This window comes from Atractosteus spatula, chromosome 4, assembly GCF_055471065.1.
Source record: "Atractosteus spatula isolate fAtrSpa1 chromosome 4, fAtrSpa1.hap1, whole genome shotgun sequence".
In the NCBI taxonomy this organism is placed as follows: Eukaryota; Metazoa; Chordata; class Actinopteri; order Semionotiformes; family Lepisosteidae; genus Atractosteus; species Atractosteus spatula.
This window is the reverse complement of record NC_142709.1, coordinates 17,788,876-17,816,779: the sequence shown is the minus strand read 5'-3', so window position 1 is coordinate 17,816,779 and position 27,904 is coordinate 17,788,876. Positions and strand designations below refer to the sequence as shown.

Sequence of the window (27,904 nt, the reverse complement as noted above, 5' to 3'; positions counted from 1 at the left end):
ACAAATCAAAGAGTTACACAACTAAGAAACCAGAAACTAAATGTAAAAGATTTGACAGAGGATTTGTAATCCTCTGTCTTTTTTTGATTACTAAACATGCAGAGAAACACAGAGGACACTGGGTTAAAAATGTTCAGCCACTGCTGCAGGAGAAATCATTCTGAAAAAGTTACATGGCCACTTTTAGCACAAAAGTGATCTGCCACACAGTAGCTGCTCCTACAAAGTTACTTGATTCCCAAAACCTGAGTGATAACAGCCCTAATGCTCTCCCAGTGCAACCTGCATTCACTCATGCTGTAGATGTTGGGGATTACCTCTAGTAATTCCAAAGCAGCTCTCACAGTGCACAGTGCGCCTGTAAATCCACATGCTGTCTCCCGCCTTCAAGTGTCCCAGTGAGCTGTTGCAGACTTCACACTAGAAGAAAGTGAAAAGTACGGAATTAAACCTTGAAGTTCGGAATATGATACTCTACTACAGAGATCTATTTTATTTTTTTTTTTCTCTTAAAAATGTTAAAATCTTCCAAGCTGGTATTCATCATCGAAAGCATCAACCTGTGTGTATTGCTTTTGAGACCCACTGTCACCGTTTGTAACAACTGTTACCACCAAATTCAGGAGCACGCATGTTCTTTGTTATCTTAAAACAGGACATTTTCAGTAGTTTGGTAGGTAAAGTACTAAAATACTTTAAAAGAGGATGCAGGTGCTATTTTCTATTCACAGCAGCCAGCCCTTATGTTCATGTTCGACTGGGACCTTGGTTTGACCTTTTCCTACTGCAGTTTTAAATTGTTTATAGAAATTTGGGTCATTTCGGGAATTTAAAGTTTTTCTTTCTCCTTTTATAAATACCTGTCATGAGATGGTCCTTATTATTTTCCACTTATTTTTTGGGGCTCGTGCCAGCAAAATGTTTCTTCTACATGATGTATCTGTACACTGAGACACTGCACTGGTAGATCCATTGGTTATGTGAAAATACCATCAGAAAACAGGCAGACGCCTTCATAGATGTTGAAAAATGTGAACCTCTGAGAAATAATCTTTAATCTTCTTTTCGTTTCACAAGATATATTACCAGGATTCATACAGTATATATGTACCGTATTTATGAATAGCTCATACAGTATATCATGATGCTATATAAAACATAATCTTTAGACATTTCTGCTTTAAGTCCTTAACTAGCTCTACATTAACAGAAACCAAGAACAGGTACATTATGCCTCTTCCTGACCTTGAAGCAGGAAGCGTGACAGTATATCTGCAAATCATCCAGGATCATTTTTGCTTCAGTGTTAATGGGCTTCCGGCAGTAGGTGCACATGTCTCTGTCAATGATGCTCCTATAAAGAAATCCCAGGCCCATTATGTAGTTGAAGTCAGCTGAAATCATTGGTATTTTCATCGCATTGTTAAACAGAAATTAGTCAAACCTGTCGGAAGTAGAATAAACTGTCTTGATTGATTTTGATGAGAGCATGTCATCATGGAAGTCTTCCGGCCTGCTGTTGAAACAAATAGGTACATACTGTATATACTGGCAAGCTGCAAACTACAGCATTCGTTGAACACAGGATCCATGTGAATCTTTACTTATCGTGCATCAATGATCGCATTAAATAATATGGTAACTTTAAAAACTGGCTTATTAATCTTGTATGATTTTAAAATATTATGTATCCATTAAATTAAATAATTTAACATTAATTAATAATTTTCATGGATCACTTGTCTTTCGAACGTATTATTAGAGGTTCAGACAATCTTCTGGAGATCTACATCATTATTTGTACAAAACATACAAATGACATGACCGCTGCTCTAAATTAACCTAAACATGTATTGCATTATTAACTGCCTACCCTAATTTATTTTATAACATTAGTATATATATGTCAAAACGTTGAATACATTTATGATGAAGAGCTGCATAGCATAAATGCAATCTAAATGACACATTATCCAACACATTTTGATAGCTGTGAAATCAATCAATCATGCAATCAGTCAAATTTATGAGTCTTTTATAACTGTCAGGAGTTGGCAATAGTGGGTAAGTCTCTGATCTCACAGCTGGTAGGTTGTGGGTTTGAGTCCCTGCTACAGATCTACACTACTGTACCCTTGTCCACCCACTGTGTACTGTACATGGGGACCAGCATGGCTGGGGTGGTCATCCCTGCAATAGACCAGTGTCCCATTAAGGGGAGAGGATTCATGTTCTCTCTCATCCACTGAACACCAAGGAAAACAGGAGAAGCTCTGGTCTGATGAGCTGATGGGTCAGACATAGCAAATGACAGTTAGAATCGATTTAAAAATCCAACTAAAATAATACCTGTTTTGAACATATGATGTTTTGGTATAGACCGTTGGGCTGGATTCACTGCTGATCTTGTAACTGAAAAGAAAAGAGCTATGGTTTGCTAAATATATCACAAACTGCATAACAGTTTTATAAGCATTACATGCTATGTCTTAGGATAGGTCAACATCAAGTCGTCTGTTGAGTTTCACACAAAGCAGGGAGGTCAGTGTGATAAATGTTATGCTGAGTTAAAAATGTGATGATTTTTACTGTGTCCCACAACATTTCAAAAAGTATTTGTATTTTCAAAAAGTGTTACCTGGAATCACTCAGCTGACTAGAGTAGCTCCTGGGTAGGCGTACCGCATCAGTGTAGTCATAGCTGGATGAACACAGTGGAATAAATAACCATGGCAAAAATAAGCATTGATAACTATTGTGCTCTGATAACTATACACACTCATAATCTACATAAGGACACACTGAACAGCATTATGACATCTTATGAACTGCTTATGCTAGACAATTGGCGGAAGTAAAAAAGGCAAGAGGATTGTTCTTAAACTGGGACCCTCAGGTCTGAGATCATCTTTCTGGGTGTGCAAGACATGCCAGATTCTTTAAGAGATAAATGATCAAAAACACAAATGACCTCAGTGATTTTTGATAAGGTGTGTGAGAGCAGATTTTGAGAACCAAAGGAGTGCAGGTTGCAGTAAAGGTTAAGAACCACTGATATAGAGGATTGTATATCGTTAGACATGTTGAGTTATCTTTGGACACAGCATTTCAAAATGTAAAACAAACCCAAAAGTATTTGTATTTTCTAAAAGTGTTACCTGGAATCAATCAGCTGACTAGAGTAGCTCCTGGGTAGGCGTACCGCATCATTGTAGTCATAGCTGGATGAACACAGTAGAATAAATAACCATGGCAAAAATAAGCATTGATAACTATTGTGCTTTGATAACTATACACACTCATAACTACATAAGGACACACTGAACAGCATTATGACATCTTATGAACTGCTTATACTGGACAATTGAGGGAAGCAAAAAAGGCAAGATTGCCAGATTTACATACAGTAAATGAAAATATATAGTGTTTTCTATATACAGTATACTGTATATATTACATTTTACATTTCTTTTCACTGACGTCACTCTTGATGCTGACACTAAAATTACCTGGGCTCACTTGTCCGACTGAAAGAGTAGGAGCTTGGTTTTTTCATTGTAATGTCTTCAGTGCTGCTGTAACTTTTATAGGTCCTTTTAATTTTAAGCAAACAAAATCAGAGATGGTATTATAATGGCACGGAAACAAAATTAAGCAAGACATACAAAGAAAATGTATCAGTATAGCATAGGAAACAAAGGTTCTTATATTCCCCATGGGTAAGCTGACTTACCCATAGGGGGTTAAAGAGATGGGTAATTTATCCATTGCAAAAACTGTGCCCAATGTGTTTTCCCTGACGTATAGGTATGAGAGGTCACTGAAGTCTTAGATTTCCCACAGTGGACTCAAAGGACATTCAACGTTTTTTACATGACAAATCCCTTATAAGTGAAAATTCTGCGGTTAATCAGCAAAATAAACCCAATGACCTTTCACACTTAAAATATTCTACAGTTGTGTGTACAGTGTTATAGAATATATAACATTTATTAATTCTAATTTCACAAAAGGAATAACATTTACAATCAAAAGGTAATCCTGCTAAGAACTACACCATTTATACAATATAAAATAATACATAAAATGTGTAGAAGATAAAAATTGACCATAGACTACAACAATCATGAACTTTATTCTGTTGGATTTGATTCAATCTCAAAATCTAGAGCTCTTTGCTGCATTGTTTTATTATAATTTGACCCCATAAACAATCACACAATATTTTTTATAATTAAAATACTGTATTGTATTTTTATTGTCTATCAGATCAACACAATTACTGCTTGAGCCTAACAATTAATTCCTACTTTATTGCTTAAATTTGATTTCAATGTGAAAGAAGAAGAAAATGACTACTTTTATTAATTTGGCATGCTGATATTTTCTGTGAAATTGTAAGATGTACAATGCTGTTTTTCAGAAACAACTCCAAAGAATGAAAATATAGTAAGGGATCTTGTTCCCTAAACAAAGAACAAAAAAGGCCTTTTATTGATTGAAGACACTAAAATACCAGACACAGTGGAAGCTTTGTTTATGCCGTTTTGAGTGAATAAACAAAATATTCAGTCTTTGTTAACAGCATATCTCTCAAATATTCTTGAGCCAGGGACCTGCAACTTTATGAGAAAGCTCATGAGCAGTAAACTGAACTTAAAAGAAAGGACATTAGCAGTGTCCTTGAATGACATACAACATTAGGGGACTTGGCTGGAAATGTGAAATGAGATTATACGATAAAAAAAAAACATTTCATGACGAAGTTTTTTTTTTTTCAAAGAATTCCCCTGCAGTCCTTAAACTAAGAAATCCTTGATCGGAAAGTTCATGCAGCTTAACAAATGACAACGTTTCATGTTTGTCATTACACTGTATTTGGATAAAACCCACCACCAAGAATCTAGTCTCAGGAGTGCAAAGCCAGGCTTACCCCTTGTTCTGTTTCTGCAGAGATGAAAACTTATCAGTAAGCCTTGTGGTTTTGTTAGTTGTGACAGGAACCACTTTTCTTTAAAGATGAAAGAAAGTTAGTAATGTAAACATTAGTCAGTCACACTAGACCAAGAAAAGTGAAAAATAGCAAGGACCCCACTACTACAAACCCTATTGTTTGCTTAACAGATATTATCATAAAACATTAGCATGACACAATTCCCACTGATGAAAATCTCCAGCTTTTTGTGACCATGCTAAATGGTTATGAGTTTAATGCCACATTCTGAAGGAGGCTGGAATTAAACGCACGGAAATTAAAATTGCTAGGTTAGTTATGTTAGCTAAAAAGCATTTGATTTGATTCTGAAGAATTCTGACATCCAACAGCTGTTTCCTACATAACACAGTATACTGTATAAGAATAAGGTGATGAATAAACCAACTTAAAACAACATATTAGAATAAGAAATATAAAACACTTATCCTAAAAATTACATTTCCTTTAATGAAAAAGTTAAATATGTACCCAAAGGAGCCAAAACTAAGGTAACATGTTAAAACCAATGATATTCTGTATTAGTTTAGTTTTACATCCCTGGTGTCTTAAATAATATCAAAACTGAGATTATATTCTGCAGCACTCCAATATAATTCACAGACTGTATTTTTATGTTGATTGTATAATTTCATGATACCCTTACAGACACATAGCATTGGACATTATCATTGACTTGATTGACGTGTCTATGTCTGTTTTTACAATATTTAGGATTAATAATTTTTTTAGAATACATTATTATTGTATAATTCTAAAAAGATATATACAATTCTAAAAAAATATTTTTAGAATATATTAGTATTGTATATGGAACCTTTAAAATGAATTATCTCAAACTGCTTTTTAAACATGTTCTACTTTCAAGTAGAATTTTAAAACCCATTCAATTAACTGCAAGTAAACATATACTGATACAGTGTTTTAAATCCATTTTCAGTTAATTAATAATGTAAAGCTAAATGTTAACTACTCCACATTGCTTGTGGAATCATATGCAAAAACAATGAAGTCATACAGAATATACACTGAAGTACATTACAAGGCACCTGAAAGCCAAGGTCCAGAAACATAAAAGGCCACAGAATTTGTCTTTAGAAAGGACTGATCATTAAAACTGAAGACCCACAACCACACCCTTTCAACCAAGTCAGATTTGATTGGGTCCAGAGACAGCTCTTCAAAACTATCAAGTTGCTGACAATTGAGACTCAATACATATTGATACATATATTTTTTAGACTCACAGCTTTTTTCATAGCATAGGGAATTGATGAACATAAGACTCCATCTTAGTGTGTATGAGTCAATCTGGCCTTTTTTAGAATTAGTTATCAGTTCTATTAAAAAAATATTACTGAAGACATTTTCATAACTCATTTTAATGTATCTTTTTGTATCAGGTTTCTGGGATTTCTATTTTGACATGTGTTGGAATAGTTCATCACCACTTATGTACTCTTGTTAGGTGCTGTGTTAAACCAGTATCACTGGAAAATTCCAAACTGACTGAGCCAGGAGTATCTTTGAGCTGGTTCAAGTCTTATAAGAAAGCAAAAGCTCTATAACGTCAAACATTCCTTCACCCCCATTCTCAGTTTTTCACCCAGCATAAAACATCTAGCTCCATTAGAATTTTGGACTTTTAACAAGAAACACGATGAAGACAAGATATTACAAAGGGATGGTATAGTAGAGAGATTTGGTACTTTTAAATTTTCAACTATAATAAAAAAGTCTGTTTCTGTGGTTTCTCACAAACCACTCAGACCTTACCCGTCCTTATAGGATTCCTTGGTCACTGTTATATTAGTCACCTCTGTCTTAGGCGGCGTTTCAATAGATGAAACACTTGTAGTTCTGGAAACATAAAAAAGTTAGAATCTTACTAAAGATTTGTCAAATTATATTACGAAATTGATTTTTGTGTGAATGTTTGCTACTCATTTTATAACGATAACAGGCAATGGGTTTTGCAGTACTGCATCCTGACAGTTAGCTAGAATGTTACAAAATCCTTTGACAGTGAAAAAGTTTATTTACTGGTCTGATACTTTAATAATCTTTTAAAACAATATACAATCAATCTATAGGTAAGTACAATATTTAATTGAAGGGATAAATTGACTCACACATTGGTATTCAATTAACCCCTATTTAATTATAATACATCTTTGATTTGGGCAATTCCAGCCCTCAAGAGCTAGTTTGACTTTTACTTTTCAACTATACTTGTAACTTAGATGAAAAAAAACAAGAAAAATTCCTTTCTCACATTAGTTGGTGATGTGAATTAGAGGGCTATGTGGGGACTGAGGACTAGAGTTAGCCTTCCCTGGAATAAATCTTTATTTTTCCTTCTCAGACTAAAAGACCATGTCATTTTCTTTGGTGGTTGAAACAGCTCAAACCACATGTCTTTGTAAAACGATAAAAGGTCAATGCTCAGACAAATTTGCTGCATCTTACATTTTGCTGATCGTCTTTTTCGGGTCTGTTCCATCAACTGGGGATGGTTTGGAGGGCAAAGAGGGTGGTATTCTTTGAAAAGAAAGTTGATTTAGTTCACAGTAAAATAACCCGTAATTTAAGACTACTTAGTAAATTAGAGACCAATTAGTTATGAATACACAGTAGATCGGCGCCATACAAAATTCTAATACATACATACTCACAGACCCTTAAGACAAGCTGAATTTTCAAAAAGAGATGTCTTCATTGCATAACGTAGGCTAATATAAATTACAAATTCCAGTTTTTCTTTCAGGTTTATTTACTTTTATGTTTGATGACCAAAACTGGCCAATCTAGAATGCAGTCCTATTCAAAGACAATAGAGAAGATTACATTTCTCCACCTGTGACCAGAATTCCCCAGCTGCAGCACACCGTTGACCAAAGAACACTGCTGCTAGGCACGTCAAAGACGAAAGTCTCAGACCGGAGGGGTGTGTGCAAAGCTAAGCAATGCAACGTAAAGGACACAAAGCCGATAGAGAGGAAGGCCTGCATCTGAGGCAAGCAAGTTAAGACATCAGCAGTCAAAGAAACGACTGAGTCATGTGAGGTGAGAGATTAATTGCAGATTGCAGCTGCAGGAAACCAGCTGCAAATTATGGTGCCCGTTGAAAGACACAAATCAAAATGCATTAACAGTGTAGATGGCTATTGGAGCTAAAGCTAAATCAAGCAGAGTAAAACACATAGGGCCACTGTTTTAATAAGCAGCTGGATGATGCCACTACTCATGCCTCATTTCCATTAAGAAATGCCAATCACTTAATAATTAACAAGTAAAATCCACATGCGTTTGTAATTATGTTGGTCTGAATCACAAAAAGTGAAGTCCATGATCATTTTCATAGAGTTCTGCTGGCTTGATATGCAGGATACTAACATGCCAAGCTGATAAAAATGCAGCTGGGGAGCCGTTTTGCATAGCTGCTTTTCCACAACCAAATATTTGCATATTTTTGAAGAAATCTAAGCAAATACATTTCAGACTTGAGTATGTCAGAATGTGTCCTGTCCAAACCATTTTCTGTTATAAAATAAGACGTTTCACAAGCTCTGGTTGACTTGTGCCCAAGTTTGAAGTTGATGTTAACAGGAAAGTTAAGCTCCTCGCCTCCCCATTTCATATTTGTCATGTTCTTCTTATATATATACTGAACTGCACATTTTAAATATATTTTATATTAATATATAAAATTAAATTTATATATCATCTGTGATATATTATATATGACTATTTCATACATGAAGTGGAATATTGCATATATAATTTGTAATCCAAATTATATATGAATCCCTTGAGGTTTTTTTTTTCATTAGGGTAGATCATTTTACCCTTTGGTAGCTTTTGGTTCTTTGGAAGAATGGTCCGTCTGATCCTGGAATCTATTAGGATTTTGGACCTCTGAAGTTCTTTCAATAGCACAGAAACACTGAGTTATATAAAGAAGTGTACACTATCATTAAGTCACAGACAGCTGTGACTTTCTTTATTAAGTTGTGTTTCGTAGTCTTTGCAAAACTACTCGGAATTAAAATACATTTGACTGATTTTTTCTCAGCCTGCAAGAATGCATTCTCACAGCCTCCTCATTTTTAGCTTCAGTTGGGAATGTCCATGATAACTTTCACAAATAATTTGCATAGTGAGAAATGAAAGTTTAAAAGCCTTAAGTAATTACCTTTTAAACAGTCACAAAATGCAAATGTATATGATATTAATCAAGTTGAATAATGTGCATTAAATCTTCATTAAAATTAAACACAATTATGTTACAGGCACATGCAATCATTCACCGCTGTTCATAAATTTAGTATTTGTAAAGAATTAATATTGATAGGCTAATCACTGTCACATGCCAGGAATCTCATTAAGTAAAGGCAGACAAACTGTGGTTCTGCCGAGAGCTACTGTATTTGTAGACATGGCACAAGTGTCTTGTAAACTGCTATGTGTCCTTCTGGCCAACAGGTGTCGCCTTTTACATGACTCAGGCTTGTCTTCACAAGCAAGCTAACCGAACGACAGGAGCTCATATGTGTGAGGGGGAGAGAGCAGCTGAAACGTGGGTGCCAGTAAAGACATCCAGTACCCAGCTACACTGTACATGGTGATACTCTGACAAGCTACACCCGGAGGAGTGCCGTTCAATTCTAATTGAAATGTAGGTGGATTAAATGTATCGCTTTTCCTTTTCACATATCTGCTGTATTTAGCCCAGGGGCCAGAAACGTTTCACTCTGATCCCCTCGGATGCTGTGCACACAGTGAGTACATTCGACCGGCCTTGACGGTTCGGACCTCCACAAGGTACGTGAGGGCAGGCTTTCTAGGGTTCAATACCACGCAGGCAGCAAGGTGCCTGTTGCTCATGGCAGGAGGCCTTCAGAGGTGAATGGTGCCATTATAAGGAAAGCAAGGTTGTTGGCAAAAAGATATTCATGTTATTTACATAAAAGTGATGTGGAAAGTCAAATATTTTCACTTGATTTTTTACTGGTTTTTAATTATAAATAACACACAATCCAGAAGAAATGGAATCCTGTATTTTTCCTCTATATGTCTTCCAAATGAATCCCCCACAGCTACCCTTCAGGAACCCTGAAAAAAGCCCAAATCCGGAGTGGACAATTCTGGTGAACACGGTAACGATTTTGTGTCATCAGTCACTACTTCCCAGCACTGCTGAGTTCCTTCACCAGCTTTTTGTTCAAATTCAAATGGGTACCCAAGGAAAGGGATTAGCATGATTAGATCATTATCCTACAACAAGAACAAACACACATGTTCTTTTGTCCACCTGTGTCACTGTAGTGGTCTTTATAAAATCAACTTAAGTAAAATGGAACACCCATACCTTACAGGGCTCTGTTTTTCGACTGTGGTAATGGTTGTCTTCCCATCCTGTGTGGCCTTAGAAGTGATACTGAAATAAACAGGACAGGCGTGGTATGTGTTAGAAATCAGATGCACACCCACAGGAACTCAGACACTGCTCATTTGTCCACCTGTGTTGCTGTAGTGGTCTTTATCAAATCGACCTAAAATAAAACTCAACACCCATACCTTACAGGGCTCTGTTTTTCGACTGTGGTAATGGTTGTCTTCCCATCCTGTGTGGCCTTAGAAGTGATACTGAAATAAACAGGACAGGTGTGGTATGTGTTAGAAATCAGATGCACACCCACAGGAACTCAGACACTGCTCATTTGTCCACCTGTGTTGCTGTAGTGGTCTTTATCAAATCTACCTAAAATAAAACTCAACACCCATACCTTACAGGGCTCTGTTTTTCGACTGTGGTAATGGTTGTCTTTCCATCCTGTGTGGCCTTAGAAGTGATACTGAATATAAACAGGACAGGAGTGGTATGTGTTAGAAATCAGATGCACACCCGCAGGAACTCAGACACTGCCCATTTGTCCACCTGTGTTGCTGTAGTGGTCTTTATAAAATCGACCTAAAATAAAACTCAACACCCATACCTTACAGGGCTCTGTTTTTCGACTGTGGTAATGGTTGTCTTTCCATCCTGTGTGGTCTTAGAAGTGATACTGAAATAAACAGGACAGGAGTGGTATGTGTTAGATATCAGATGCACACCCACAGGAACGCAGTGTTTTTTTTCCATTTAATTGTCACAGTGCAAAATGTAAGTGCAAGTGGTACTGTGGCTGACTACCCAAAGGTCTTATGTTCAATACCTTGTTTTAGTTTCCTCAACCGTTGTTATCTTGGATCCAGAAGTTAAAGATGTCCTGTATTAACATAAAGAACAAGAATTTAAGTCTTTGGTTTAATAAAAAAAAACAAAATGTCACACTCTTTCTCTATAAACTATTTTATGCCTTAGTGCAGCAATATCCTAGAAGACGGATACATTTTGACACTAACCACGCTGCACTAATCAGACATTATGGTAGCAAAAGCTTAACTTACGTCTTTGGGTCATCAGTTTTGATTGAAGATGAAGTACTGTAAAAAAAATAAAATATATTCCTTAGAGTGTTGGATTGTATGTTTGGTACTTTTTGGATACAATGTTTAAATTAAATTATAATTTAAATTTAAATATTATTTATATTTAAGAACCATCTCATGCACTTATATAAGTTAAAATATCTTACAATAATATTGCAAATGCTATTTAGAAATTATTGTAATATTTGTAAGCAAATACATTTATATATAGGAAAAGACAATGGACTTAGAGAGAGAGAGATACTGACAGTCGGACAGGAATGAGTCACTGAGAGAAACTTTCTTTAGTTTTCTTTTATTGAAATACAGAGTAAAAATGCACTGCTACACCATTTTTGCTTCGTCAACTTCCGCTCCTGTAAAAGTCTTACCTTTTTATACAACATTGTTACACATCTTTCATGATAAATTTGCCCATGTAAATGAACGCTTCATGTAAATTTAACACTTGATAGAAAGTAAGAAACCTTAGCATTCCTTTGAATTCTGCTTTGTCATTTGATGCTCATGTGAAGAAGGCACAAGGGAATCTTACATCTGTGCAACATTGCTCGGTCTACCTGATGCTGAAATATTGATACATGCCTATGTCTACTGTCATGTTATTTTTACCGGCGTACAGTATGTGTAAAGCTTCTAAATTAACATTGGAACGCCCAACAGAGTTGTTCTGTGGTTCATGAGGTGGCTAAAACTACTCTACATCACCACATAAGTCACATCCTCTGTGAAATTTACAGAGGGACCTTAAGGATTTCCTGCTACAGTAACACGCACGGAACGGACTAGCTCAAGGTTAAAGTTGAGCTTACTGAATGAGTACAATCCAGCACTTAATCTGAGATCTGCTGACTCAGGAATTCTTACTCTACTAAAGAGCAGGCTTGTGTGTGGCACCACTTCTGTGGAACTCACTGCGAACTCAGAGTCACTAGAGACTCTGTGACTGTCAACTTGTCTAAAACTCAAAGGTCTATCTTTTCACTATAGGTTTTAATGTGTACTGTATTTTATTTCTACTATTGGGTTTACTGAGTCAATTTTCTGCACATTTTTGCTTTTTTTACTTCTGTCTATTGCATGTTCATTACTGTATCATAATCACTGTTTTATCATATATACCAAGTTTACGTATAAATTATTTCTCTAAGTCATTCTCGTAGGCATAGTACTTAATAAATGTGCTGTTTAAAATTCATGCTTAGCTTTACAATTCAACAAATTCACATTAAATGTGCTAATTACACAGTTCATTGCATTGTAATTACAATAGCATTTCATGTTTTTACTATGGTTTTACTATGTATAAACATATTTCTGGTCATTAATTATTTCATGAGAGATTGACCATTGTTAAGATTCCAAGTAAATATTGCCCAATAATAAATAAAATGTTGTTCGGCTTTTGCAGTTACAAATTGACAGGTAGGTTTCAGGGGAAGTGGTGCAGCTCTCTGACAACACTGCAGTCTGCTACATGCACAGTCAGCTACAGGGCTGGCTTTGCATGAAATGACTAGCCAGACAATTAAGCCTCATGGTCCACAAGACACTCTCCCAGTCATGGTCTTAGCAACAACCCAGCATTCCTGGAACTACAGATCACAGCCTGGGCTCTCAGCAAAGGCTTTCAACCGTTTAGGGAGTACGAAAATGCATAACAATTTTATTTTAAAAATGGTACAAATTCCAAAAGGTCATGACCAAAGCCCTACCTTTTAGTAACTGTAGTTGTCGTCTTCGGGCTGTCGAAATTGCTTGTCCATGATTGTCTGAATAGGCAATAAGAAATTCAGTGAACCGTTTATATTATGAAACACAATTTTCTTTCAACTAATCAATTAATCTTATATTTGCTGTCATGTATAGCAGTTAACAGCGTAGCAACAGTTGACCATGTGGGCTGGGAAGAGAGGAATCCAAGGCCCTGTAAGAGTTTCACATTTATTTCCCTCTTTCCAGTATCAATTTGAGACATACTGTGCAGCTTATAAACATACTTACCTTTTAAATGCAGAATCAGTATCCCTAAAGGTAAGAAGAAAACAGTTTAGAGAATCACTATTGTATTCTTTTGTATCACTGTCTTATGGATTAATGTTACAGATGCAGTTTTTCTTATAGTACTGTAGGCTACAGTACAGTATATAACCAGATCAGTGATTGTAGAGGGTAAAGTTAAATCCTGAAATTCTCATTACGTAATCGAGATGAAGATCAATCATTCCTAGGTTCTAATGGGATTTTATATTCTGTCGGGAGAGACATAAAAAATATCTGTTTTAATGTGTGTTCCAGCTTGGAAAAAAGCAACATACGCTACAGATGTAAAAAATGTTTAAGAAATCAAGTTGTCTGTTCATGCATGATGATGAGGGTTGTGAATATTGCGAGACTGCTTTCCATGAAGGTTTCTTAAATTCCTCTCAGGATGAGGATCAAAAGAGAATATAAAACACTGACCTCAACCTAGGTTACAACTATACTAGACTGTACTGTAAAACCTTGACTTCAACCTGTGTTACAGTTGGATTTGCCATGGCTTAACTAAAATAGCATGATGCAGGATTCAGGCTTATTTGTATGGTTTTGCAGTAGATGAATATGGGCTTCTGTTGATGGGAAAGCATTATACTTAGTGTTTACCATACTGCAGCCTATCCCAAAATCTGTCCAAAGATTAGATCCAGATCAGTCAAAAACACTTTTCAAGCTACACTTATACTCACATTTAAAATGTAGATGTAACAGTAACAGGATGGAAATCTTTAAAGTGTAACCCTCCTGCCTATTAAAAAAAATACTTGTATACCATACTGCATCCTACCCCGTAATTTGAAGGTAAGCCCAAAACTCCACTCACGCAACATTTAAATTGCCGTTCAAATTGTGTATGTAACATTAACATGAGCCAAAGTTTAAGGAGATCAACCCTTAACCCTACCTTCACTTCTAACTTATTAAATGTACTGAAGTTACATTTCAGAAATACAACTGAAGGTGCATTTTCTTAAAAATGTGGTTGAAAAGTAGCATGTTTTTGTGGCATTCATATTAAATTTTTAAAATAATTTTTAAAGAGCTTTTTAAAGAATTTTATCCTTTTTGTGTTATACTGTATGTTTAATTAGTATTGTAAGCACTGTTGAATGGGCACAGCACTTAGGGTTATGAAAAGTATCTGGTTAGGCCTAGAGTTCGAAAAACCACAAAACTTTGACTTCACCAGGTTTTACAGTTCCGTTTGTCATGTCTTTACTAAGACAGTGAAATATAAAATTCACCCTAACTAGGAACTGGTTAGGGACTGAAAAAAAAGGATAAAGTTGTTACTTCAATCAGGGTTACAACTGTATTCCTTTGTTTTTACTTAGTGCGGTGCCAGATTCAAGCTCGACTTAAACCTTTTTCATTAGCTGCAACTGCAGCTTGCCCCAGAAATTCTTCCCTTGAATCTTATTTAAATGTATTTAGGGAAAATAAAAAAGCAGTGAAAAGCATCATGTTCCTGTGAGTTTCTTTCCAGAATAGAGTGAAAGTGCAATTCCTGGAATGACAATCGGTATTTGTGGAATGACAGGGCAAGTTAGATATTTTGTGTTCTGCTCATACAGTAGTTACTTTATCGCTGCCATCAAGCAGTCTTCATAGTTGCCACCGAATCACAATCATACAATCTTCACAGTCTACAGTTTTACACTGGGGGTGCTGATTGTCATTCGTTACTTGTATTTGGTCACGTTATTCTTATTGGTTTTGTTGCTACTGTATATGACACTGTGTTGGTATTTTGTAAGATTTCTCAATCCTTGGGTAATTCTCTTTAAGGAAAGGTTTTTTTTGTATATGAACGTTTAAAAAGTTTATGCTTAAAAGAGTACATACAGACTGTATCCCAAATGTTTAAATCTCCAAGCAGCTGAAAGCTCTTTTTTGCAGTTGTGAGCTGTGAAACTGTGGGATCATGTCTCTGAATTCGTTTGCGGGAAAATGTGATCTGTAGCGAGATCAAGTGAGAATATATCGCAGGCAGTGCAAGTTTTAGAGTGGCAATGATGATCTTTTATACTATTAAACTAAACACTCAACATATAGTCATTTTTACACACTTAAGGACATCAGGTATGCAAATGGATTCCAGTTAGTGGGACATTTTTTAGAAATAATTAGCGTGTACCTTTTGGTGTATTGCCTTAGGAATCAAAAGACCCACTTTTTTCAACTAAAAGGAACCCGTGAAAAGACAGATACACATATACAGTAAATACATACATAGAAATTATTTGAATTAATATTATTAGCTCTCGACTTTTCACAACATTGAAGTGCTGGAAATCGAGTTTTCCACACATATGAAGGAACTTTTTTACACATATAAAGACAAGCTCAGTAGCTGTTTATCATTAATAGAGCTTCTCAGCATGACAGAGCTAGCTCTATGCAATGACATAGACACATACACTGTATATGTATCTTACAAGGAATGCTTTTCCAGGTTGTGGTGTTTTTTTTTCATTCACAGAGACTGACTTCACGGAGACTAAACCATAACCCTCAAAGGTGTTCCTTCACACAAGACAAACAGAAAATCTTACTTGGTGCTGGAGAGCTGATTCTCACTGCCACTGAACCTGCGAGTACAGAGGCCAAGAAGAATAAGCACAGTGCAGTGCTTCAGCTACACCTTACACTATTTAAAAGTCTGACAGTCTGGAAATGATAGAAATAATAAAACACAATAATAAAAAATAATAATAATAATTTAAAAAGATAAAGTATTATTTAAAATAATATAAAGTATTTCAGGCAATCATCTACTTCCATTTTTTTCATGTTTCAGACTGAATGTTGATTGGTTTGAACCTGCAAAGGACAGAGGAATTAAAACAATATAATAATAAAAGCAACTCCTCAGCCCACAAAATAGGTTGTCCACACCTTTAAAATGCTTAATTGTTCGTTTGCTGTTGTGTTGACTGAGCTCATGACAGCGTTAACAGTTAACCTGAAGAATGAAGGTTGTTTTCAGCCATGTGCTAAGGACACTGATAACTAAACAAAAGGAGACATAATTTACCTTTTTGACAAAGCTTTCACAGATGGCACCTGGTTGTTACTTTTTGAGGTGTTAGTATCTGTAGGATTCGTAGTACCTGTAGGCCTGCTTAAATAAAATTCAATGAATGTCATCGAGGAATACCAGACCAACATACGATCCGGTATGAAGCAGAAGCTAGCCCACCTATTCCATTTCAAAGCAGCACTGCCAGACGTACAGGGAAGCTAGAATCAGTAAAACATGTGTAATATGTTTTACATTCAAGTAACAAGCAGCAGAAGCGCAGTCACAGACGATAGTGAGGATGGAGTACTTCTGCAGTACATACTGTACCTGATGAAAGCAGCCACAATCAAAGGAAAGCTTTACCACAAAAATGCAGCCATCAATATTAAAGCCAACTATTCACTTTAACTAGGGCTGTGCATCTTAATAATGTAGAGTAACTCCTTACATAAAAGGGGACAACAATAAAATGGCGCAATACCAGTTGGTCAAGGTAATAAAAAACAGTCACATGCAAGAGTTAAGATTTCTTAGCAGAGGGCTTTATGAGAGGAGGAGGCACTTATACTTGCAAAGATTTTGAAGAACAGAGGCTATATTGTAAAGCTGTTTTATTCTGCTTTTCAATGCCCTTATGAAGCTTGCAACATACTGCCTTTTCAAGCAAATCAGCTTTCTCCACATGCAGCTACAATTCTATTAAACCCTTGAAAGAGGACAAAATTCAGGTGCAAAATAGGTGTTGTACAGATATACAGTACCGAGTTTTGTTTTATTTGCTATTTAAATTACTCACATTATAATGTGAGTAGGAAGAGTGCTTTCGTAACTGACATTTATTAATATGAGTCCCACCAAGTTAATAGCATAATTTGTACTGTTTCTGTACACACAGTCAGTCGGGTGACTCTGGTGGTATAACTCCCTTGCTGTAAATGCAAATAGCTTAATTTATCTGCCTGGTAGTTTTTCCAGGCATTTGCATTTGTCTTTTTATTGCCAAGGGTTTAATATGTATTTATTTTATGCATTTATTTTGAATAGGCGCTCAGCACAGAGACCACAACAGACTAGCTACCTGTCTAGATTCTCTTCAGATTTGAATCGGCTAAGAAGACTTTTGCCGAAGTTTTCATCCTTGCTGTAAGTGAAAAAGAATAAAATGGGGCTTAACACCTTTCGCCAGCTATTTCTGCTTCTTTCGGTGTCACAGCCGATTCAGATCCAGCACTTGTCCTGTGAAAAGTCGTGAATGGTGAGCCTTTGGAAAGGTTGATATGTTCAGCAGGTTTCAGACTGAGCAGCTGCCTTCCTGATGTCCTGAGGCCTGCAAAGCTATTCTCTGCTTCACAGCATGCAAAGCCAACATGGTGCATTTTGCTAGATCGGTGAAACAAGGAAGGAACAAGCTTCGTCCTCTTTGATGGTCTTCAGATACAAGGGTTAAGGAGTGGGACATATTAAACAAGCTTTGTAGCTGTGATTGTGCACAGCTGTTATTATGAAACATTTCAGAAGATGATTTAAAGGGACCCTTTGAAAGCATCGAGAGAACGCAATGTATCTATCTATGCAAACAGATACTAATGACATATTTTTGTGCTTATGGAGGTGTTTACAAATTGTTAAGAGGTATTAGAGCATTACACAGTTTTGATAGATCCATACCTATTTCCAAGAAATATGAGAGTGGGATTACATGGCATTGCATGCAGCGATTCAAAATAGACACTGAAACCTGTTCCCAAGGGCCTTGCTACAACCTGCCCAAGAGAAAGCAACATATTGTGGCTTATAGCTACATTTCTTCATTTGTAACAGCTGGGCTCCTGGAGAGAGTTAGATTATGATTTCGAACCAGATTCCTGGTTATGAAACAGTCTAGATGCATCTTGAACAGGCAGAAATCAATCAACAAGCGAGAAACCTGGAAACAAAATCATGAATTACAAACTACATTCCCAATATTTTTAATTAGTCTGCAATCTGTAGTTTTTTTTTTACTTCTATCAGTCATTAATGACAGGAACTATGACAGATTTGTATTATAGCTGGCTTGAGGTTTTCTGTAGATTTCATTTAGCATACGCAATGATTTATCCACTTGTATAACACAGGTGTCTCCAACCCTGTAGTACCACCATTTCAATCTGTGGAACTATTCCTTTCTGATCAATTAAACAGTTGATTTGTTAAACAAAATAATTTAGAGATCATCCATTTCCTAACTGCTTTATTGATTACGGGGTTGTTGGGACAGAGCCCATCCTGGAAGGCAACAGGCACCAGGGTCAGTTTTCCATGTTTTCCAAGGGCTAACATACAAACTCCACACAGATAGCACCCCTGATCCAGAATTTAACCCCCAGGGCCCCAGTGCTGCAGGGCAGCAATTCTAACTCATTGAGGGCTAAAATCTATGTACACTTAAGCCAACAAAACCAGATTTCTCTATACCGAGCAGATTACTTGCTTGATTTTTCCAGCAGCTTACAGGTGTTGCTTTAAAAACAGGTAGAAGAGGATTCATTTCATGTGCTTGTCACATTTTAGTTAAGTGCCGTAGAGAGGGTGGCCACAATAAGGGAATGTGACATAATAAGCCACAGTTCTCGCTCTCTATCTCACCAAGTCAGACACACAGGCAGTGAGCTGGGGTGCTGTTTTACTCAGGGGAGTAAAACTAATGCAAAGGAAAGATCACTGTAATCATAGATCACTGTAAGTGGTGACTTATTTTTCAAGTTTACCGTCTTTTTAATTAAACAATCTGCCACTAAATAACGGACTGATATTTTTAAAAGCAGCTTTCCTGACCCTAGCTTTCATCTCCCAAACTCTACGTGATTATTGATATTTTTACATATTGTATTTGGCAAATAAAAAGGGATATTCATCACTGACTCAAGCTGGGGACGGCAGCTGGCTGTGGGAATGTGCACAGGAAGCCCTCTCTTTACTTACTCCACAGGCTCGGCTTCTTCTGGGTTCCTCCTGATCCAGCTGTTGTCCTGCAGCAGGCTTGTTTTCTTCCTGTTTTCATCCCCTGTCTTAGTGGAGCTGTACGTGCTTTTGGTGTCTGTGGCACCATTAAACAGAAAAAAATGAAATTACGCACACAATTTAGAATATAACATATTTAACTAATTAATCCTACTGGATTTGGGAGAGGAAACAACTTTACTAAATTACCGCAAGCATTCATTTAATTGCTTTAAGAATTTGTGCTTAAACTTGATAGTTACTATGCTTAACTAGTTACTGATATTATAACTACTTAAAATAAGTTTTTTTTCTTTTATCTTCCCATTTATCTTTCTTTCCTATATCTTTTTTTTTCCAATTCCTTTCAGTTTTTAAAGTTACTTATTTATGTGTTTAACTTGAGCCAGGTTAATGTGACGAGAATCACATGTATCATCTAGAAGGTACATTTTAATTTTACCCCACAAATAAAAGTATCTTCCATTACTCTGGGTATTTTGGTGAATGGTTTAATATCAGATTAGCCCAAGGTTTAAAGAACACCCTCTCGACCCCAGTCCTTTTAAACAAAAGATATCAAATGTAACAATCAGACTTCATAACATAGATAATCCAAAGTGTAAAGAAGAGGTGATTCTCTGTGTGTTGGCTGCTTTTTATTATTTTTAGCAAATAATAGTAAGTGATAAGTTTGGGGGTAAAAAGTTTCCATTTTCTTTGTCATGATCCTTGTCTATATCATATCTGCGCGCAGCTATTCTTGCTCAAACAGTTACTAGATTTATTATTTCTCTCGCAGCCTTTCGGAGATCTGGCTTTTGATGTTGCTTTTTGTGAAGTCCCACCTTGCTTCTTGTGCCAGGATTAATGTAAAAGGAGCTGGCACGTTTAAACTGAATTGAAATTAAATGTCTGCCCTTGCTGGTTACTCCATGTACTAAAATCCTTTATTATTTACGGCCATTTTTAAATTTAAAAAAAGTCTTTCAGAAATACTACAATAATACTAAATACTAAAAATACTACTTACAGAGTGAAACACATTTGTAACACTTTTCAGCCTCAGCCTGTCATTCTGCACTGGTTTCTTATCTGGTTTTTAACATGAACAGAATGCAGGTTTAGGGAAGTAACAGCTGGCCAGGACTTATTCTGTGACATCTCATGTGGCAGATTGCTCAACTCCACAGCAGAGGTGTGCAGGTGGAGCAACCAGTTCTACGGTATGAGGAATCGAGTTCACTCCCCACCTTTTCAGCACTAGGAGAGACAGCAGGTGTGGCTCCGCATCGAAATGAGCTTTTTTTCCTTTGCATAACTTCCGACTTTTTATCTGATCTGGTGAATGCTGCCAAGTGTATGTTCTCATTACAGCCGGATTCTGATTTTGATTTGGACTATAAAACTGTAAAATGTATGTGAATCAATTCACCAAGCAGTAAATGTGCAAAAAGTAGTATATGTATAGGCTTAGAATTGTTCAATTGCTTTCATTTACAGTATTATAATAGCAGTACTTTTCTTTGCATGCTCTAGGAAGAGGCAGTGAAACTGGTCACAGGTGACATTATGAAGAGGGCAGAATAAAAAGTATTAGTCAGCTCTGAATGAGAGGTTATCTCTGGAGCAGCTGACAATGCAATGCTCTCAGTCACTTTTTGTTTTTTTACTTAACATTCCCACAACAATAGCTACTTCTACGCATCCCATTTTATCCTTTATTGCTCTAATGAATATTCATGACGGTTATGTTATTTTTTCAAATTAATCCTTTAACAAAGGTGGTAAACGAGTGTTGATACGGTCATAAGAAAATCAAAGGCATTAAGCTTCTCAGTCTGTAAAGAAATGAGAACAAGCACTGGATGAATGGAACTTTGCAAAGTGCAAAGTGTAGGCTGAACCAGCTCAGGAACTCGTGAATGTTTGTGTTGGGTGTGTTTATTATTATCGATACTGTTTATTATACATTACCTTTATGTTTCAATAACACGCCATTTCACATCAGAGTACAGTGACATATGTGCACATTAGTGTAAAATTTTAAAAGTTCATCATGTGCAGTAAAGATGTACAGTACCTTCACAAGCTTAATTTAAGCCAAGGAGGGTGATGTCTTACCTGTTTTGGAAGTGTATGTTGTTTTAGGATAGGAGTATGACATTGTTCACAGTTATTCTGCACCTCAAATCTGGAAAAGAAAGTTTATTATTATTAGGCACATAAAATGTATGCATCTTTCTGAGCCAACATTCAAACCTTTTCAAAACACTTAGTTACATTTTGGGAATCGTTGCTCGTCCCATAATATAATACAGAAAACAGTTTTAATTAAGTACAATTCAGTCAATCGAATGGATCTGTTCAGAACAAAATAGCAAATATGAACCAGAGGACACAAGTGGAAACTAAGTGGAAGTGCATTTGAAACTGAGAACAGGAGATACTTCTTTACTTAAAGGGTGTTGGAGTATGGTACAAGCTACCCAGCCATGTTCTTGAAGAAAATATAATGGTTTTCAAAAAAAGCCTAGATAACTATTTGTTTTTAGCTGTGTTAATTACAACATCGGAATTAAAAATAGGGCTTACAAAGGTAATAGAACTCACTACATCTGGAGCTAACAAAGGTACATTATAAAGCCAAGAACGTAATGAATAGGAGGCTTAAATTTCATAAACATGTGAAGAACTCATTTTTCACTCCCCACCCTAGACAAAGCTGTTCTAAGGCATGACAAACCCTTCCCAAGGCATCCTAACAAAACCCAGCCAGAAGGCCCTATGACCTACCTATAAAATGAACAGTTCTGAGGAAAACAGAAAATAATAATAATAATAATAGAAGCTTCTTATTAACAACACAAGCTCAGCATATTCATTTAACCTATTATTTAACATAATGCCTTTTTTTAAGGAATTAACACAGAAATGGCACACATTTATACAGGTGATTGTCTATTATGCTATAACATTCTCTTACAAGCTTGTGTTTTAAAACCCAGCTGATTACAGTGCTGACAAAGTGCATTGTGCTTGTCCACCTGCTAATGTTCTTTGCACTTGTGCAGTGAACTAGGTCACACCCAATGAGTTATTGCCTGCGGCCCTCATCACAAAAGCTACCCGTCCTGATCTCTGCGATAACTTGCACGCCTTTCTTAAACATCCCCACGATTCGGAAACCTGGAAAGATATGCTGGAGACAGAAACATCCACCTTCTGTTTCTCTATTTGGATAAGGGCTTCTTTTTGTTTTTTCGAGATCTTTTGCTTTGCAGCACCTCAGCTTCCCTCGTCTCATTCTACACAGAAGAAATGTTTGAAATATGCCGTATTTTATATGACTTCAGCAAAGGCCAATTGTGAAACTCTCTAAATGTTCCCAGATTCTAATGGCAGTGAAGATCTAACTCTAGAACAATAGAATGGAAATATTGATTTTTGCTTCATGTTATTGTGAGTTTACTGCTGTAAGAACAAAGACTTAGTTTTAAGCTTATATGTAAAACTATGTATTGAGGCTAGTGGGTTTAGCATCTAATTTCACACATTTGTTTTAAATGCATTTACTCCAATATAAACAGCACTTTATATTTATATTTACAAATACAGTACATTGCAAAAATAGTCAGACTCTTGCACAGTTGTCACATTTTGCTGCTTTAAAGTTTGTAGCTATCGCACTACAAGCAATGTGATGAACGAGAATTTGAAGCAGAAATTAATATTTGTTGAATACCCAACTTAGTCCACACTTTCAAAGCAAAAACCAAAAATAAAGATGTAAATTGGTAATTAATGTGGAAGACAAATGGAATAATCTTGATTGCGTTACTATTCAAACCTATATGCAACAAATGACCTTAATGAGCCACACAATCAGTTGAGTGGCCACTGCGTGTGTACAATAATAAGGGTTCACATCATTTCAGAATAAATACATTGGATAAATCTGTAATGTCCTTTAATCGGGTAGTATTTTCAAGTCAAAATGCAACCATTAAGACCAAAGAGGTTTCAAAGCCACTCATGTTCAATGGCAGAGATGAGGGAAAATGTCCATGAGTCAAAGCTGGCCCCAGATGGCAGACAAAAAGGAAGCCATTACTGAAAAAAATCCATCTCAAATCCCATTTACAACAAAACATTTAAGTGCTACTGCAAACATGCAGCGAAATTTGTTTTGTGGTCAGAGGTCAGAGCAGACAAAATCGGAACATTTTGGTCGAAGAACATCCAGTCAACACTATCTACTGTCAAGCGTGGAGGTGTCAGCAGTCCATTATGAGGCTGCTTCTCATAAGATGAGACTGATAAACCTGAGAAAACTGATGGCAAAGTACGGGCAAAACTCAGAGGACAACCTGCTTCAGTCTGCTCGAGACATAAAGCTGTCGCGAAAATCCACCTTTCACTGGAGTGGCTGCAAAATACAAAGAGAAGGTCCATGAGTCACCCAATGTCCTGACCTGAGAATTTGTGGAAATCTTCCAAGAAACATGAGCAAAAAAATCCATCAGTGTGCAAAGCTGGTGGAGCCTTTTTAAAAAAGACTTGCAACTATAATTGTTGCAAATGGGCCTCCACCAAATATTGAGTTCCTCCTTCCTCTTACACGTCTTCAATTTGAGCCTTCACGATTTGAACAAAATCTTCAGTTTAGTGTCTTCAGGAACATTCAAGACTTCATTCCCACTACTCTGAAATAAAAGTATTAGATACTCGATTTCTGAAAACCTAAGACGGTAACAAAAGGTTACAGCTGTTATAGCCGACCTTTATTGGAGAGCCAGAGTTTGATAAAACTGGAAAACAGGATTCATCTACCCTTTTCATCATCCCAGATCCTCCAGATTAATGATTTTTTAAAGGTCAGGAACACGGCCATAGCAGTGTCCTTGTTTTAACAAGATGGGCATTGCCTTGGCTTCAGGCAATAATATTATAGGTATTAAATCTGACGTACAAATGTTTAACCCTGTAACCTAACTACACATTTGTTCTTCGCTTTTGAACTGTTTAAGACGATTCTTTCTTTGCCTGTCCAGTTCTCTACACATTTTCATTGTGCAGCCATGAAGCAGAGACTGGAAAACTTTTAACACATTGGTCAGCACCTGTCAAAAATCACTTGTACATCTACTGAGGTGATAAGATGCTGGCACAGACCAGAGTAGCGGAGGTCAGACTGCTGGAGAGCAGCCTGTCATGCCCCGGGCCTCATTTGTGTAGTTGTAGAGCACTGTGATATGACATGACAACATGAGAGAAAAATGATCCCACACATTCATCCTCACCTCAACCCCAGCCTAGGTCGATGTCTTCCTGCTCCACCACACATGCAAACATGAAGGGTGAGTTTCTATCTTATTTTAAAACAAGCGACACCACCTACCCTTCCAGGACAAGCAACCGTCATGACCGTATTCGATATCCTATCATACATTCTAGTGTCAAATTTGTGTTTCTATATGTAATTGTTAACTTCACAGTCTTTTTACCCTTTTTCACAAACCGGCTTACACTCACCAAACACTAATCTGCTGGCTTGTACAAAGTAAACTGTGAAGCAACCAAGAGGTATTTGCGTTTCTGTAAATACCAGAAACATTACAAAGTGCATTCCTACCACAGGTAAGGTCGCCACCTAAAGTCCTCTACACATCTGCCAGCCGGTCCCCCTCTTCTGGGGTGTCCCTCGCATGACAATGGAGTTCTGGAGTACTGGGGTACAATGGAGTTCTGAGTGTGGAACTGCTTTCCGTATTACCTTAATATAGATAACTTTTTTTCAAGTTAATATTTTAAAACTGCTTAAAATATGTAACAGGTCTTACAGACTTGCCTGTTTCGACCTCTGTTTAAAGCTAGCTAGTTAGCAGTTGACACAGAATCTGGCAGGCCTTCAATGTCTGAACAGAAGAAACCTGTGAGCAATATTGACAGACTACAGGTTAGTGGGTTAGTTGTTATTCGCTGAAGTCCTCTTCAGACTGCAATATACTGAACTTCATCGACTTCTTGAAGACAAAATAATCGAATGGTGACATATTTTTTAGATAATCAAGTTATCATTCAAATTTATATACCAATTGAGTCGTTGTATAGTGGCAAAATTCAGCATGCTGTTCCAAGATTAACAGAAGTGGTTAAATTGTATACTCCTGCCCTTTCTTAATTTGTCATATCATTTATTTCTTTCAATAAAACGTTTCTGCTGCTCTGCAGTCAAGCCATAGAAGCAACCAGACACATTCCTGGGCTTGAGGCAATGTCCTACACTGACAGACTGAAGGAACTGCATATATAGCATTTTTCCTGAAGAGAGAAGACTACAAGGGGACCTGATACAAGTATTCCAAGTCAAATCCTGCAGATTTCTTCAGAATAAACAGTGAAGCAGGAATCAGAAGGGACAATCGGACACTATTTCAGATACAAGAGTCACTCTGTTGACTTTAAAAACAAGTTGTACTCAATCACCATCCAAGGTCTATAAAAGAACATAATTCTGACACTGCCTTAATGTCACACCTGCCAGCAAGTCCAGCTCAACTGTGAAAGTGAACTGTCCTTTTTTCATCGGATAAACACTGGAACACAGTGTGAAAGCAAAAAAAAAATTGTTATGTGAAAAGGCAGGACATTTATTATGCTTTATTACTTTTTATTCCCTTTTTATTTCACATGTAGCATTTAAGTAGAAGAACAAATGTGATTGTTTCTTTCATTTCATGTCACTCAGTAGCTTCGGATTATTTATATAAGATCAACAGTGTTGTGGGATATGACCATTACTGAACCTTTTTTAATCTGAAGAGCACATGAATTTATTTAAGGGATTGTGTTCGTAATACGTTCGGAACATATTGTCCAGAAGATTGCTCGACGAAACATCGAGCTGGTAAGATTAATTTCAGTCAAGCTATCTTTTTGAACAATGAAATACCTTCTTCATACTCATAGTTAAGATGTCAACAGAGCTGATTCACCCACTATTCAAATGAACAACAACAAGCCAAACCTGCAGTTCAGGGTTATTATCATGAGTGGTTTGTCAAGGGACACCTGCCTTTCAATCTTGTGACAAAACAACACCGCACTGTGACACTGTTCAGTATTTTATGTTAATCTATTCGTGATTCTTTACATCTATTCTCATAATAAATCTAAAGAAGAAATCCACATATCAATGATTTTATACAAAATTACAAGTATTTACGACTAACTTCTTTCAGAGAGGCATTACACTTAGTGCTCACATTCCCCAGTACTATTAATGTGACTGAGCTGTCAGAACAACATATTTTAGCATTTATTTCATTTTCTATTGCACTGGAGTTCACATTTGTAATTTTAATTATTCACCCGAAAGAAAAAGTAAACCAGTTCCAAACGATGTATACAAGAAAAAGAGCGTTGATTTTTTTTCTGGGAAATTGTCGTTTTTACAATAGTAATGTCAAATAAAATAAAGATCTTCTCCAACACACGGTCATTTCCAAGGCAACCCCTGGTAATAATAATACGAGGCCGAAAACCGCGCCACTTACCAGCAGTCTTCTCGGTAAATTACAGAGAGTGTCTGGAGTGCAGGCCAGTGGACCAGTGAAGAAGTTGCTCCCTCAGTCACACTTGCTAATACTATCAGTATATCCCAGAGAGGAGACACAAGGTGGAACAAGGGTGTGCCTTGCAGTGAAAGAGTTGGCAGGATCGCAAACCAGAATGGTTGGTTTTTCCTCCGTCTAATTGACGCCCAGTCTGTAGTGTAGTGTAAGTGTGCCGCGATCAACAAAAAAGGCGTGCACGTATAACAGGGGTGTGGCGCAGGTGCAGCATGTGTGGGTGTAAAACAATCTTCTTCCAAAGTATCACTGCAAAGGAAACACTTTGTATGAAACAAATGGTGCTGCCTCCCTCCTATTTTACTTTTCTGCTTTTCTCTTGTACTGCCGAAGTCAATCAATTAACTTGTGTTGTATGAAAATATGCCAGTTAAATTCAAATTCTACAGTTAACATTTAAGTTGTATTTCTTCAGTTTGCTGGCGTGAGTAATTGTCTGATCTAGTAAAACTGTATAGTACACCTGTGTCCAAGTACATGATAATATTTTAACGACCTATTATCACAGGATACTGTAATTAAATCAATAAATGTTGTCTTTAGGGGTCGAAGTAAAGGACACATAACCGAAGATTGCAGCAGCTATTAACTCTAGACTAGATTTTGAAGACTTGTGGAGATAGCTGAAAAGAATTAGGATCTACACTCCTAAGACCTAATTACTGTTCTAATGATTTGGCTACTGTGTTAAAACTGTAATACATTATGTTTTTAAAAATACAGGAGTTACCTGTA

The 27,904-nt window shown here is 36.7% G+C and overlaps 1 protein-coding gene across 18 annotated transcripts in view; it reads right to left on the bottom strand.

The window, feature by feature from the left end:
• scel (sciellin) overlaps positions 1-27,328 on the bottom strand; it is a 28,990-nt gene extending 1,662 nt beyond the window's left edge. Inside the window, exons 1-24 of one of the 18 annotated variants that reach the window (XM_088914003.1) lie at positions 27,095-27,328; positions 21,660-21,729; positions 19,518-19,632; positions 17,632-17,694; positions 16,566-16,649; positions 16,084-16,119; positions 13,493-13,516; positions 13,204-13,260; positions 11,447-11,482; positions 11,212-11,265; positions 10,993-11,061; positions 10,783-10,851; positions 10,574-10,642; positions 10,365-10,433; positions 7,463-7,534; positions 6,770-6,853; positions 4,934-5,011; positions 3,510-3,593; positions 3,159-3,221; positions 2,639-2,701; positions 2,350-2,412; positions 1,445-1,516; positions 1,246-1,354; positions 318-420 (exon numbers count right to left, since the gene is read on the bottom strand). In XM_088914003.1, the coding sequence (XP_088770129.1) occupies positions 318-420; positions 1,246-1,354; positions 1,445-1,516; positions 2,350-2,412; positions 2,639-2,701; positions 3,159-3,221; positions 3,510-3,593; positions 4,934-5,011; positions 6,770-6,853; positions 7,463-7,534; positions 10,365-10,433; positions 10,574-10,642; positions 10,783-10,851; positions 10,993-11,061; positions 11,212-11,265; positions 11,447-11,482; positions 13,204-13,260; positions 13,493-13,516; positions 16,084-16,119; positions 16,566-16,649; positions 17,632-17,694; positions 19,518-19,632; positions 21,660-21,702 (1,579 nt within the window). In that variant the 5' untranslated portion in view covers positions 21,703-21,729; positions 27,095-27,328. Of the gene's footprint in view, positions 1-317; positions 421-1,245; positions 1,355-1,444; positions 1,517-2,349; positions 2,413-2,638; positions 2,702-3,158; positions 3,222-3,509; positions 3,594-4,933; positions 5,012-6,769; positions 6,854-7,462; positions 7,535-10,364; positions 10,434-10,573; positions 10,643-10,782; positions 10,852-10,992; positions 11,062-11,211; positions 11,266-11,446; positions 11,483-13,203; positions 13,261-13,492; positions 13,517-16,083; positions 16,120-16,565; positions 16,653-17,631; positions 17,695-17,729; positions 18,018-19,517; positions 19,633-21,659; positions 21,730-27,094 lie in introns of those variants that run through there. The other 17 variants (XM_088914004.1, XM_088914001.1, XM_088914002.1 and 14 more) reach the window with 17 other exon arrangements.
• Positions 27,329-27,904: the final 576 nt, after the last annotated feature.